The sequence below is a fragment of the Octodon degus genome, unplaced genomic scaffold (genome assembly GCF_000260255.1).
Source record: "Octodon degus isolate 3935 unplaced genomic scaffold, OctDeg1.0 scaffold00215, whole genome shotgun sequence".
NCBI classification, from domain to species: domain Eukaryota; kingdom Metazoa; phylum Chordata; class Mammalia; order Rodentia; family Octodontidae; genus Octodon; species Octodon degus.
The window spans coordinates 2,239,419-2,252,467 of NW_004524791.1; the positions used below are offsets into that span (position 1 = coordinate 2,239,419).

Below are 13,049 nucleotides of genomic sequence, written 5' to 3' on the forward strand. Positions count from 1 at the left end.
TCCAAGTTTGAGAACAAATACATGGGGCCGGGGAGATGGCTCAGTGGAAAAAGCGCTTCCCTGGCAAGTGCATGGGGCTAAATTCAATCCCCGAGAAAAAAAAAAAAAACGGAAAAAAAAAAAAAAAAAAGATGAGGGAGAACTCAGTTCGGCGGAAAAAAACGAAGGGGGGCTAGGGAGATAGTGCAGCAGTCCTGGCAAGCCCAAGGACACGAGTTCAATCCCCAATACTGCATGCCATGCTGGCCCCAAAACTGGGCGTGGTGCTGCACACCTGTAGTCCCAGCACTGGGGAGACTGAGACAGGAGGATCACTACGAGTCCAAGCTGTTGGCAAGACCCTGTATCAAATAAATGAGTAAGTTTAAAAAAAAATACAATAAAAATACAACCCCATAAAAAGGACAAGAAAATGTGAAAAGGGCTGGAGCCTTAAGCTGCTGCCTGTTTTCCTGGGAGGCTGAGACCCTGGGCCACCTCATCCAGCCCTGGTTTCCTCAGGACTCTTGGCCTCACAGACTCACCAGGATGAGCACAGACCCCCACCCACACTCCCACAGCCAGCCTCCAGAGCCTGCTGAGGGACAAGGACTCACTCGGCCACTGTGGCTCTGCAGGACTTGCCAGGGGGGCTCCTCCCACCAGTGCTTATGGAGGTCTTTGCCAGGGGGCACCGAGAGCCTGAGGGCCATAATACAGACCTGGCCCTTTCTGTGCCTCCCCTTGGGAGTATGAATCTAGGAAAATCCAAGACATCCCAATTCAGCTGGATGTGGTCCAGCTGCAGAAAAGGAACCTACAGACCGTGCAAACTGCAGGAGGGGCTTGATGTGCTGCTGGCCAGGTCTGCCCCAGGAGGTTAAAGCTGCAGCACCAGCTGCGCGAGACGAGCGGCACAAGTGCTGGAAAGTCTGGGCTGGAAATGTGCTGGAAGCTTGCTCCTCAGTGGCCACAAAGAGCAGAAAGATGGAGAAGTGAGGCAAGGGTAACAAACAGAGCCTCGGGTTCCTGACACCCGCTTGGACACCCTCTCATTAAGTCACAGCAAGCTTTATGCTCTGCCTGGAACCAGCTGCCCCAGAGTGTTCACACCAGGAAGCTAAAAAAGCACTTGCATCTGAGTGACAGCAGAGCCCCTCCAATTTCTCCTGGGTAACACAGAGGCACTCTGACAACGCTGTATTTGGAAAACTGGTATCACTGATGACCAGCTCCATGCCTTTCTGCCCGCCCAGGCTGTTGTTCCCAGCTCACTACCTTCAACTACATAAGAACTCAAGGTCCACAGCCACCCTAGAAAACCTGCTGTGCCACACTGGCAGGCTGAGCAAGGTAAGGCTCGAGACATACTCTGCTTCTAGAGAGGTTTACATTCCCAGGCACGGTGTCCACCAGCTGAGATTCAAGCAGGGTTATGCAGCACTGAGAGGGATCACGAAGCCATTAAGCCATCCCAGGACAGTGTGGCCCAGAGCTGCTCAACGAGGTTTCTGTGCTAGCTGGGCCATTCCATCACCTGCACCCTAGTCCATGTGCTACGTGTCTGCCTCTCTAGCTGGGTCCTTGCAGGCTATGCTTCCTTCCATATCCCAAGAACACAGTGCCCTTCTTTCAGTTTAAGAAAAAAGCAGCTCAACTAGCAGGCAGCAACCTTTGAGAATCACTGACAAGTGCAGAAGTGACCTCTGTGGACTGGAGTCCTAGACAGGACCCGAAACAGGAATTTGAATGTCTGTATATAAACACAGGCTTGAGATGAATGTGTGGATGAATGTAAAGAAATTATCAGAAATAAAGAGAGCTGCATGTGGAAAAAATGCGAAAAGGAAATTCATGAGAAAATAAATGGCCAATAAGCATGTGAGAAAGAATCACATTGTTACTTGGAGACTCAAATTAAAACCAAAAGAGGCTGGGCAAGTGGCATGTGCCTGTAATCCCAGCACTCAGGAGGCTGAGGTAAGAGGCTCGCAGTAAGCGCAAGGCTACCCTGAGCTACATAGTGAGAGCCTGTCTCAAAACTGAACAAACAGAACACCAAAGGAGAGCCAGGTGTGGTGTTTCGGGCCTGCAGTCCCAGCACACTGAGCCACTGAGGCAAGAGAACCACACGTAAGAGACCAGCCTGGGCAGACAGATAACTTAGTGACTGAGTAAGTCCCTATCTTAAAACCAAAAGGCATATGACTAGCAAGAGGCCAGACAACAGAAGGCACATTCCGGTGAGCCCATTCGCATGGAGTCCAAGAGCACACGTGCCCACACACAGGGAGGTCTCTGGAAATCTGGTAGTGGTACTTACACCAGTGTACTCATTCATCAAAACTCAGACTAATGCTTAAAACTGGCACACCATGTTACTTTTGTGTGTGTGTGTGTGTGTGTGTGTGTGTGTGTGTGTGTGTGTTTCCAGGGATCGAACTTAGGACCTTGCGCTTGCCAGGCAAGCATTTATTCCACTGAGCCATCTCCCTGGCCCTTTATTGTATATTATGTCAATAAAGTTTTTTTGTTTGTTTTCTTTAATGGTATTGAGGGTTGAACCCAGTACAGTGCTCAGGAAATGCTCTACTTCTAAGCTACATACCCATTCCTTTTTATTTTTCAAATTTTAGGACAGGGTCTTGCTAAATTACCTAGGCCAGTCTCTAACATGAGATCCTCCTACCTCCGCCTCCTGAGTAGCTAGGATTCCAAGCACCTGATGTGTCTGGCTAATAATTCATTCTTAAAAATCTCTCTCACAAAAATGGTAAAGATGATTTCTGACCTAAAGCCAAAGAGACTCACTCACCCAGCAGCAAAACAAGATGGGAAGGGCCGGGGAGATGGCTCAGTGGAATAAGCACTTCCCTGGTAAGCTCAAGGGCCTGAGTTCAATCCCTGGTTCTGTCAACAAAACATGATGGGACCATGAGGAAGACCAGCCTGTGTCCTGTTTCCTTCTCCCTAACAGGGCACCAGCAGCCCCTAGATATAGTCCTCATAAACCACATGGGGTTGCATATTTCTGGGATGTTCTTTTTTTTTGTGGTGCTGGGGATTGAACTCAGGACCTCATGCTTATCAGGCAGGCATTTATTCTACTGAACTATCTCCCTGGCTCTCTAGGATGTTCTTTTGTTTCCTTTAGTTGTGTTTTGTTTTGCTTTTTTTGTATTTAGCACAGGTCTCACTATGTAGCTAGGACTCATAGTGATCCTCCTGTTTATAGCCTCCCAAGTGCTGGGACTACAGGCAAGCACCGCCACGCCCAGTCTCAAATGCCATCTCAGTGCACACGGGCATCAAACTCCTGGCCGCTGCATCTGCCTAAGCAGGTGCTTTAATCCACTGAGTTATTTGGCCAGCACTCTGTTTCCTTTAGTTTTCAACATCAGATAATATCTGTATTTGTCCAATGCTGGCCTGTCCTAAAGGCTACACACCTAAATTCATTCAACCCTTAGGACAACCTATAAGGACACAAGTGACAGGTTTTGGTCCTAGTATGAATTGCTAAAATCATTATGGTGATCATCTAATATGGCCAATGTCCTTAAAACAAAAGACCACCTTCCCAAGACCACCTCCCCTTTTTCCAACTTAGCCCAGGACATAATTTACTTCCACCCTTCCTGCCGCCTCAGGGAAGACCCCAATCAGCTCCTCAGGAATACCTAAACATCCCCTCCAAACTCCACCTCTGACAAAAGGCCATAGAAGCCTCAGCCTTCCTTGGTTCCAACAGAGAGAATATCTTCCATACCCCCCACCCCCCACCCCACGTCCTCAAAGAAAATAAAGCCCCTTTCCCTTCTGCCTGTTTCTTTGCTGCACTGGTTACCTGGAAAAAAAAAAAAAAAAAAAAACAACTATTAACAAGAACTGCCCAAAATCAGTATGTCGTCCATGCTTTCTTATCTACAAAGAGATTTATTTAAGCATTCAAGCTTAGGCTACTCCACAGCACCCACCCTCATACATCTAGACAGCAGACCACAGCCATTTGTCTCAGGAAAGGAAGCAGGCAGGGAGAAATGGTGCTGCTAGTGTAATCAGTGAACAAAAGGTCTCATTTCAGGAAGGTCTCAATATACCCAATTGATACAAAATAAAATGGATAAACAAGTTATTTATAAGAATATATGATGGTAACTGCCAGGAAAATGGAAAAAGGAAAAGGACTGGAACACAGCAATACGACTGTGCTGACAGGCTCTGGCCCTAGGACGAACTGCTCAATCATCATGGTGGTCGTCTAACGTGGCTGAAGCCCACAGAACAAAAGCCCACCTTCTCAAGACCGCCTCCCTCCCCTTCTTCTCCAGTCCAGCCCAGGGTGCAGTCTGCCGCCTCAGGGAGGCCCCCAGTCAGCTCCTCGGGTGTATCTAAACACCCCTCCAACACCACCCTGTCAGAAGGCCATAAAGACTTCTGAAAAGAAGCCCCAGCCTTCTCTGTCTCAGGTCAGAGGACCTACCTGCCCCATCTGCCCTCCATGTCTTTGGAGTTAATAAAGTCCTCTTTTATCTTTCCTATCTCTTTACTGCACTTTTTAATGAGATGAGTATATGAGTTCAAGGCCGGCCTGAACTGCATAGCAAGATCTTGTCTCAAAACAGAAAACAAAACAATGAAATGAGGTGAGTAGAGCTGAGTAGGCCCCTCATCTGTCACCCAGACAAAGAGAACATCAGGACAGCCAGGATGGCTGGAGCACAGGGGACAAACTTAGAAAGATGAGAGAGAAAGAGATGTATGGGAAGACCGGGCAAACCTGGGCCACTAGAGATTGTCAGCAAGAAGAGCTGCCACCAGCCTGTGTTGAGAGCAGAAATGCAGAGGAACACACAGGGCAAGAGCCCAAGAGCAGGGCCACACTCTCCACACATAGGAGCCACCAGGACTTCCTCATGGTCTACCTCCGGTGTCAAGGGACCAGATATACCCTCAAGGTGGCTGGCCTGGGCTACAGGAAGAACAGAGAAACCTTCAACAAAGACAAGGAGGACTTTCAGCAGCAGCTCAGAGTAGAGGCGGTAAGGTCAGTTAGTGTCTGCACACGTGGAGATACCTAAGGGGAGACTAATACTGAGCTGATCCACAAATGCACATGGTACCAGTAAGGAGGCTTGGGCTGGTAATAGCAATACCTATCAGAATGCAGGGAGTTGGAGTGACAGTGCAGCAGCAGCACACGCTTAGCATGCACAGAGCCCGGGTTCAATCCCTATTGCAAAGAAAAGGAAGTAAGTGAAAGTATTAGAGAAACAGGGCTGGCCAAGTATCCACAATTACAGCAACCTAAGGATACGCACAGAAGGGTTACTTGTACTACCTTATTGTTGTATGTTTTTGAAAATTTCCAAGATAAAAGTTGAAAAGAAAAAAAAGAGAGGGAAGAGTTCACTTTCAGGCTGAGGGCCAGAGGAGATGGCTGGGGGCATAGTGAACTTCAAGAAAGAATTTCAGTCCCACCTTCAGGGGTGAGACCTGTCTCTTATCTTAAGTGGAAAGGGCAATAATTTCCACGGCAACCTATCTTAGGGAAATTCCCACACTCGCCAGTGTCTTTGGATCACTTAACCTGACAGTGCTGTGGCTACTGGAATATCGAGTGACAGCTTACACAAGCTGTTAGTTCATCTAATTTTGACGCCCATAAGTATTCGTTCGTTCATTTATTTATTTATTTGGCGGAACCAGGGATTGAACTCAGGCCCTTGCGCTTGCCAGGGAAGCACTTATTCTACTGAGCCATCTCCCGGCCCCTCGTTCATTTATTTAGCAGATGCCTGTTGAAACCCTACTATGCGCAGCACTGGCTAGGGATACAAGGTGAGCAGAACAGACGCGCTACTGCCACAAGGTGAAACTGCAGAAGCTAAACTCAGCTAATCTGCATGTGAACCTAGAGGTGGCGGGCCCGTGCTCAGCAGAACATTTAATGAGTTTTTTCCCTATGTCAGACACCCAATGTGAGTAATGAACAAACCTCACGGTCCTGGGTAGCCAAGGTGTTGGGAGGCCCTCGAAGCTCTAGACTAAGAAGCTTAACCGGGTAATCAAAGAAACACCCCAGATCCTTTGGAAACGCGGGGCCCCGCACTCCACTGCAGCCCAATTTAACCGCACCCCAACCCCCTCTGTATCCCGCTCTCCACTGCAGCGCAGTCCCTGCGCTCAGCTGCTGCACTGCAAAGCCCTTACCCCGCCCCCATGCTGTCGGTCCCGCCTCACTCGCTCTGCCCCGCCCCAGGTAACGGCTCCACCCTGCCCGCAGCACCGCAGGCGCCCTCGCCGAGCCCCAGAACAGCGCCCCTCCCACCCTCAAACACCAAAGCCACACCCCCACTGACACTCCGCCCTGATGTCCCGGTCCCACCCTTCCCGCTGCAGCGCTACTCCAACAACCCAGCCGGTCGACTGCTCCTAGCCTCGCTCCTTCGCCCCGCTCCGATCATCGCCCTCCCCCTGTAGGACTAGCTCCTCGCGAGGTCCCAAGACGGCGTCCCCGCTTGCTCAGGTCATGGCCCTGCCCTCCCCTACGCCAACAGTACGCCCCAGCCCGCGGACACCGCGGTCTCGCGCCTTAGCCCTTGGAAGCCATCGCTCCACCCACACCACTAAGGCGCGCCCAGCCCTCCCCGCGGCGGCCGGCAAACCGCGGCCAGGCTGGCGCTTTAGCCCCGCCCCGCCCGAGGCCCCGCCCCTACGCCACGGCCCCGCCCCCGCGCAGGCCGGTCGTCCACGCCTCGCCCCTGACATCACGGCCCCGCCCACTCCTCCGCAGTACAGACACCACTTCACGCCCACCCGGCGGCACTCGGCCCTCACGGCCCGGCCCGCCCCTCCCCCTTAGGTCACGTCGCTCCTCACCAGCTCGAACCGGTTGTTGACTCGGACGCCGTCCTTCCCCGTGCCTCCGGGGAGCCGGACCCCGGGGCCCCGCTTTGGTCCTTCTTCCGCGTCATCGTCATCACGGAAGACAAACTGCAGGGCGCCGGGCCCGAGGGGCTCCTGGCCACGCTGTTCCCCCCTCAACCTCCGGAGGGCCCGGCGCGACATAGGACCCGACGCCTGTCGTCTTGAGGGAGCAGGAAAACCAGAAAGCCAGCTGCCGGCGCGCCTGCGCACTGACGGCGCACGGGCCGAGGCTGGCGCGTCGCGTCTGCGTGCTGCGGCTCTCCGGAACTTCCTGTCCGTCGCCTGTGGCGTCAGAGACGGTCCGCCGCCTCCCGCGAGAGTTGCGCGACCCCAGCCGGCTCCGCGCCGCGTTCGTGCGGGATCCTCGAGCTGTGTCGGGGTGGCGGGCGGGGAGGCTCGGCGCCGTGCGCCCCTGTGCCCTGGAGCCTGGTTCCGAGAGTCCTGGGAGGGAAGCAGAGTGCACAGGGCGTTTTTCTCCTTTATGTAATGAGAACATGTGGCTGGCCGCGGTGGCGCACGTCTGTTAGCCCAGCACTTGGGAGGACGAGGCGGGAGGATCAAGGCATGCAGGGCTTGACAGCGAGACCCTACCGGGCGGAAAAAACACCAGAAGCACACACCCTAAACTTAGGACCCTCCAGTTGCCGGTTGCTGGGCACCCCTCCTCCCCCAAGATCAAGTGGGACCAAATCTCAAGAGTAGGTCCTGGGAGTTGCGATTCAGAACGTACAGGCATGGCATGGGAATCTGTCCAGAGGTAGAGGTTTGTCACGCTACTGTGCACTGTAATGTTCCAGAGAGAACTTTAAAGATTGAGAACTGCAAGGGCTGAGAGCAAGATGAGCTGGTGTAGGGGCGAGGAGGAGCCGGGCTTGGGGGATGGCCTACTGTGGGGCTAATCCAGGCTTCGGGCCGCAGAGGGCCTGGGTTTGAGCTGGGCCTGTGCATCCAGACTGCAGGTAGGTCCAGCACCCGCCAGGCCTGAGACGGGGCAAGCAAGGGCTGGGTTGCAGGCTGGCTCCCGGCTGCTGTAGTCCCTGAGCCCCACCGCCTCCTCCCTGGCCCGGGACCCTAGGCTCTGCTGAGGCTGGGAAGGAGTCGGTGTTGTACCTTAGGGAATGGTGTGTGTGGCTGGCAGTACCGTGAGGTCCTCCGCCAGGCATGCTCAACACCCACTCTCCCATCCGGCCTGTTCACAAGCAAGCTAACTGTTGGTTTCTGCGTTTGTGTTCCCCAGTCTACACAGGCCTGTTCCCTGCCTTGAGGACAGAATCCAGAGTCCTTAAAGCCCCTGCCTGGGAATCTTCCCTTCCCCAGCAGGCAGTGCACCCTATGAGGGTCACATGAACAGGAAGTGCCACGCAACTTCTGGGTACTGCAGCCCGTCCTCAACAAGGAAAGCCGTTTGTCTAGATTGGGCTGAGGCTGTTTCAGTGACCAATTCTGCAGCTCCTGCATGGAGCTTGGGGAAAGATTTTAGGCTGGCGCTGCTCAGAGCCCAGAGAGACGGGAGAGACAGTTCCAGTCTTGACATTGGAGTGTGCCTGCCGAGCAGCCTCAGGAAGCAGCTGAGTGGGGCACTCGCTGTCGAGGGATGTGCGCTTACTGTTGGCTATAAGCATTCATTTGCAAGTGTTGTGGGGTTCAAACTGGTTCTCTCTGCTTTGGCAGCGTGAGCTGGACACATTGCCCATGCCAGTTTCTGCTCCGTAAGCTCCAGAAACTCATGGCAATGGTACTTGGCATGCTGGGGTGTCTGCCCATGAGACTGCTGCACAGACGAAACTTCTATTGCTGTAACAAGCGGTTCCTGCTCAACCCCCTTTATTTTTGGTGCAGTACCTAAGGATGTAGGCGCCTTTGCCCTGCGCTACTTCTCTAGTCTTTTTTTTTAAAGTTGTGTTGTTTTTTTTTTTTTTGGGGAACCAGGGATCAAACTCAGGCCCCTGTGCTTGCCAGGCAAGCGCTTATTCACACTGAGTCATCTCCCCAGCTCCTAAAGTTTTTTTTTTTTCTTTTTTTTCAGTACCAGGGATCAAACTCAGGACCTTGCACTTGCCAGACAGGTACTTATGCTGCTGAGCTATCTCCCTGGCCCTAAAATAGTGTTGTTTTTTTTTTTTAATTTTTATTTATTTATTTATTCATTGTGTGTGTGTGTGTGTGTGTGTGGCCAGCTCAGCCCACCAGGGGGCGGGGCTGGCTGGCATGTGGTGCTGGGGATTGAACCGCAGTCCCTGTGCTTTGCCAAGCTTGTTCCAAGTAGGTGCTTTAGACCACTGAGCCATCTCTCCAGCCCCTAAAATAGTGTTTTGAGATGATCTCATTAAGTCATTAAGTTGACCAGGCAGGTGTTCAACTTGTGATTCTCCTGCCTTAGCCTCCTAGAGTGCTAGGAGTGCACAGGTGTGCTCCTGGTTCTTATTTTTAAACAGGAATAAAAACACAAGAATAAGCAGTCTTTGTTTAAGCACTGGGAGCTGGATACTTTTATTAGCTGCTCTAATTTTGTGTGTTCGAATTTACTGGACTCCAGCTGCTAAGAGTATTCTTTCCCATAGGCCAAACTGTTAGAAGCCTTGTGCCTCGGGGCCTCGAACCCCGAGGGCAGGAGTAAAGTCTGGAGTCAACTTCCCGCACTGAGCTTCAGTTTCCTCACCCACCAGGAGTAATGCAGAACACCCCTTGTGGAGCATGTGAGCTGTGGCGTGCGCAGTGCTGGGGCTATCCAAGGCCTGCAGTCTTCTGGGCACACCAGCTGGGTCGTCTCCCAGGAGAGCAGGACTAGGGGACTGAGAAAACAGACCAAAAGGGGACCCAGGCCAGCAGGTGCAGCCAGAGGTAGCAGGGAACAGCCTGAGCCATTGTACGTGCAGCACTAACTGTGATAACTGGGGCTAGGCAGCTGGCAGAGGCTGCCCGGGCTTCTATGTGTGTGTGCTAGACAAATACTCTGCTGCTGAGCTATATTCCTAGTCCTTATAGTTTTATTTTAAAACAGGGTCTTTGTAAGTTGCCCATATAGGCTTCAAACTTGGCATCCTCAGCGCTGGGGACATAGCTCAGTAGAAAAAGCGCTTGCCTGGCAAGCGCAAGGCCCTGAGTTCAATCCCCAGTTCTGAAAAGAAAAAAAAAAAAAATTGCATCCTCCTGCCTTAGTTCACCAAGTAGCCTGACTCGGGCTTGGTAGACAGGAGTGGGCTTGGATGCCATATTTGATGGGCCTTTTCTGGCCCTGGGTGTAGGCAGCCCCTCAGAGCCAAGCCTCAACTTCAGAGAACTTGGGATCCTCCTGCTTCAGCTTCCCACCATGGCTGGCTTTGTTCCCAGATGGTCACCACGAGATCATCTTTATTAGGCTCACATGGCTGTGGGCATGACTACAGAGCTATGCCCCCCGGCATCCCCAGGCCCTCTGGCCTGCAGTGGGTGAGAGGATAGCACCAGTGCATGGGAAGGCCTGGAGGGGTGGCGTGGCAGGGGTGCTGGCAGGGGCAGGGCCCAAGCTCAGCCTCTGCCCTCAGATGGAGACACAGGACACCTCCCACAGGGTGCCACCCACCCAGGAGCTTCCAGGTGCCTTGGGCCGCTATACAAAGGTAGAGGCAGGCAGGTTCCCCAACCCGACCCGGACTCCTATCCAGGAAAGAAGTGGCCATGTGGTCTGACCTGCACAGGAGAGAACTGGGGCCTGGTCAGAGTCTGCTGGAGATCCAGGGTCTGGAATCCCCCACCCTGCTCCATTGGAGTCCTGAGTAGGAACAGCCTCCCAGGGGAGGGTCCTGCAGTGGATCTACCCCCAAATGAGCAGTAGGGCAAGAAAACATATAAATATATAGGTTGTGTGCATATGTTATAGAAAGGCGTCTGTCTGTGTATATATGTACATGCGCAGGCCTGGCTGCCTTGGGTCGTAGTCACTGGAAATCCAGAGTCTTGGTGTCAGGGAGGTAGAGGGACTGGGTCTGGCGGCTGCGGCGTGGGGTGGCGTTGAGGGCATCCACGCTCCTTCGGCTGGAGCGAACGACATCAGCCACAAAGCTGGTGCAGTCACTGCAGACGTCTTTCAGGACGCAGCCGTGCGCGTAGATGTGTGGGAACTCCTGCTCTACGCTTCGCCACCGGGGTCCTCGCAGAGACCTGGGGTGGGGGCAAGGAGCCGGCCATGAGGCCCGAGGCCCGGCTAGCCCTGCCCCTCCTGAGCACAAGCGGCAGAGGCCTCCGTGCACAGCTGCCCCTCGCCTCACCCTGCGCTCCAGGCGCCCTTCCCCTCAGGTCGCAGGCTGCTTCGGGGCATATCCTGGACGCTGCCCGACCTGCCCCTTCCTGCGGGGCTCAGGCCAGGTCGCTCCTGTCCTGCAGCCCAGGCCCAGACCCGCCCGACCCCCTGGCCCCCACAACAAGGCAGAGCAACACACTGGAAGACCTCTCTCCTCTGCGAAGGCGTGGCCGTGGGCATCGTGGCCGTGGGCATCCTCTGAGGACTCTCAAAGCCCAGCGTGTAGACGGGGATGTGAGCACACTTCTTAGAAGGCATCTTCATCTGCAGTACAGAGGGAGGCCGGGCTGGCCCGGGCGGACCAGGTGCAGGCCCAGGCTGGCCGCCACTTCAGCCCTAGCCCCTTCCTCTCGCACCCACACTTCCCTTTCTGCTCACATAGGTGAGCACTTGTAGGGGCGCAAACTGCCTTTTTATGCCATAAAAGGGCTAGCTAGCATTTCTTCATTGTCAGGGTAGGTTATAAAGAAGCTCCAGCTAAAAACATCTTTAAAGCCGGGCATAGTGGCACGTGCCTGCAGCCCCGGCACTCGGGGAGGCTGAGACAGGAGGGGCTCTCTGCGTTCACAGCCAGCTTAGGCTCCATAGTGAGGTCAAGAGCAGTCTGAACTACAGAACATGACCCTGTCTCAGGAAAAAGAAAATAAATTTTTTTTAAACTAGGTAAGGGAGCCTTTAAAAGGTCACACTCTTGGCCAGTATAAGACCCGGTTCTGGACAAAGGGCCAGATAAGGGGCCTGGTGAGGGTGGGATTGTGCAGTACACGCAGCAGGAGAGAGCGAATGCCCGTCTGCACTCACAGACTGAAGCCGGCGCGAGCTCACCTTTATGCTACAGGAAGTGCAGACAGCTCTGGAAGGGAAGGGAGGCGGCGTCAGCGGGACGAGGACGAGGAGGCGGCAGCCTCTGGCCGACCAGGGCCGGGCACAGCCACCCACCGGCCTGGACTCCACTGCGGAAGCCTTTAACACACCTCTGCCTCTCAGCTTCCCCTGACGGCGTGGCCTGGCGTGGCCGGACCCCTCTCACGAGGGGCGCAGGAAGCCCTCAAGGGAGCGGCTCTGTTCTGAGCATCCATGAACATTTATAAATCCTGCGCTCAATTTTAAAAGTAAATGCCTTCCTGTAAAACTTCCTTTTTTTTCCCGGAACCGGGGATTGCACTCAGGCCCTGGTGCTTGCCACGGAAGCATTTATTAAAACTCCCCATGTTATGTTAGTTACGATTTAGACAGCCAAACGACAGAGATGACCTCTGCTGGCAATGCAGCCTCTACCCTCCAGACCAGACTAAGCATATGTTAACAAAACGTGCATACTATCTTACAAATAAAATTAAGTACTGTTCAGACCGCTTTTCATTTTACATTGTTTGGGGGCCTGGCCATAGCTCAGTTCTTTAAGTGGCTGCTTCCACAAAGCTGTGAGCCTCAGGTTGCTGGAGTTCGACTCCCACAACACTCCAGCCAGACAAACCATGCCTGAGGGCATTCAGAGCAAAAAAAAAAAAAAAAAAAAAAAAACTCATTTTACATTGTTTTGGGTTTTGTTTTTTGAGTCTCCCCTGTAGTTCAGGCTGGCCTTGAACTTGCTGAGGTCCAGCTGCCTCGGCCTCCAGCTGCTGGGATGACAGACATGTGCCACCACACCAGGCAGTGCTATCAATTATTGATATTAATGCTCAAGTAACCAGTTGTGGCTTGATTTCTCCTTTCAGTAGACACACACAAAGTGGAGCAGCCTGGGGTTTCAGGTCTTGCTTTGATGAACCACAGGCCTCCCCTGGACTGCTGCTCAGCGTGAACCACAGGCCTCCCCTGGACTGCTGCTCAGCGTGAACCACAGGCCTCCCCTGGACTG

General features: G+C 53.4%; 2 protein-coding genes across 2 annotated transcripts in view; both read right to left on the reverse strand.

The window, feature by feature from the left end:
- The window catches only part of Tcf25 (transcription factor 25), a 34,286-nt gene extending 26,929 nt beyond the window's left edge, over positions 1–7,357 (reverse strand). Inside the window, exon 1 of the mRNA XM_004644983.2 lies at positions 6,862–7,357. Within this exon, the coding sequence (XP_004645040.1) occupies positions 6,862–7,050 (189 nt within the window). The 5' untranslated portion in view covers positions 7,051–7,357. The remainder of the gene's footprint in view (positions 1–6,861) is intronic.
- A 2,010-nt stretch (positions 7,358–9,367) lies between these two features.
- Spire2 (spire type actin nucleation factor 2) overlaps positions 9,368–13,049 on the reverse strand; it is a gene marked incomplete at its 5' end in the record, with an annotated part of 28,769 nt that continues 25,087 nt past the window's right edge. The window contains 3 exons of the mRNA XM_023705206.1: positions 9,368–11,049; positions 11,328–11,452; positions 12,014–12,041. Of these exons, the coding sequence (XP_023560974.1) occupies positions 10,827–11,049; positions 11,328–11,452; positions 12,014–12,041 (376 nt within the window). The remainder of the gene's footprint in view (positions 11,050–11,327; positions 11,453–12,013; positions 12,042–13,049) is intronic.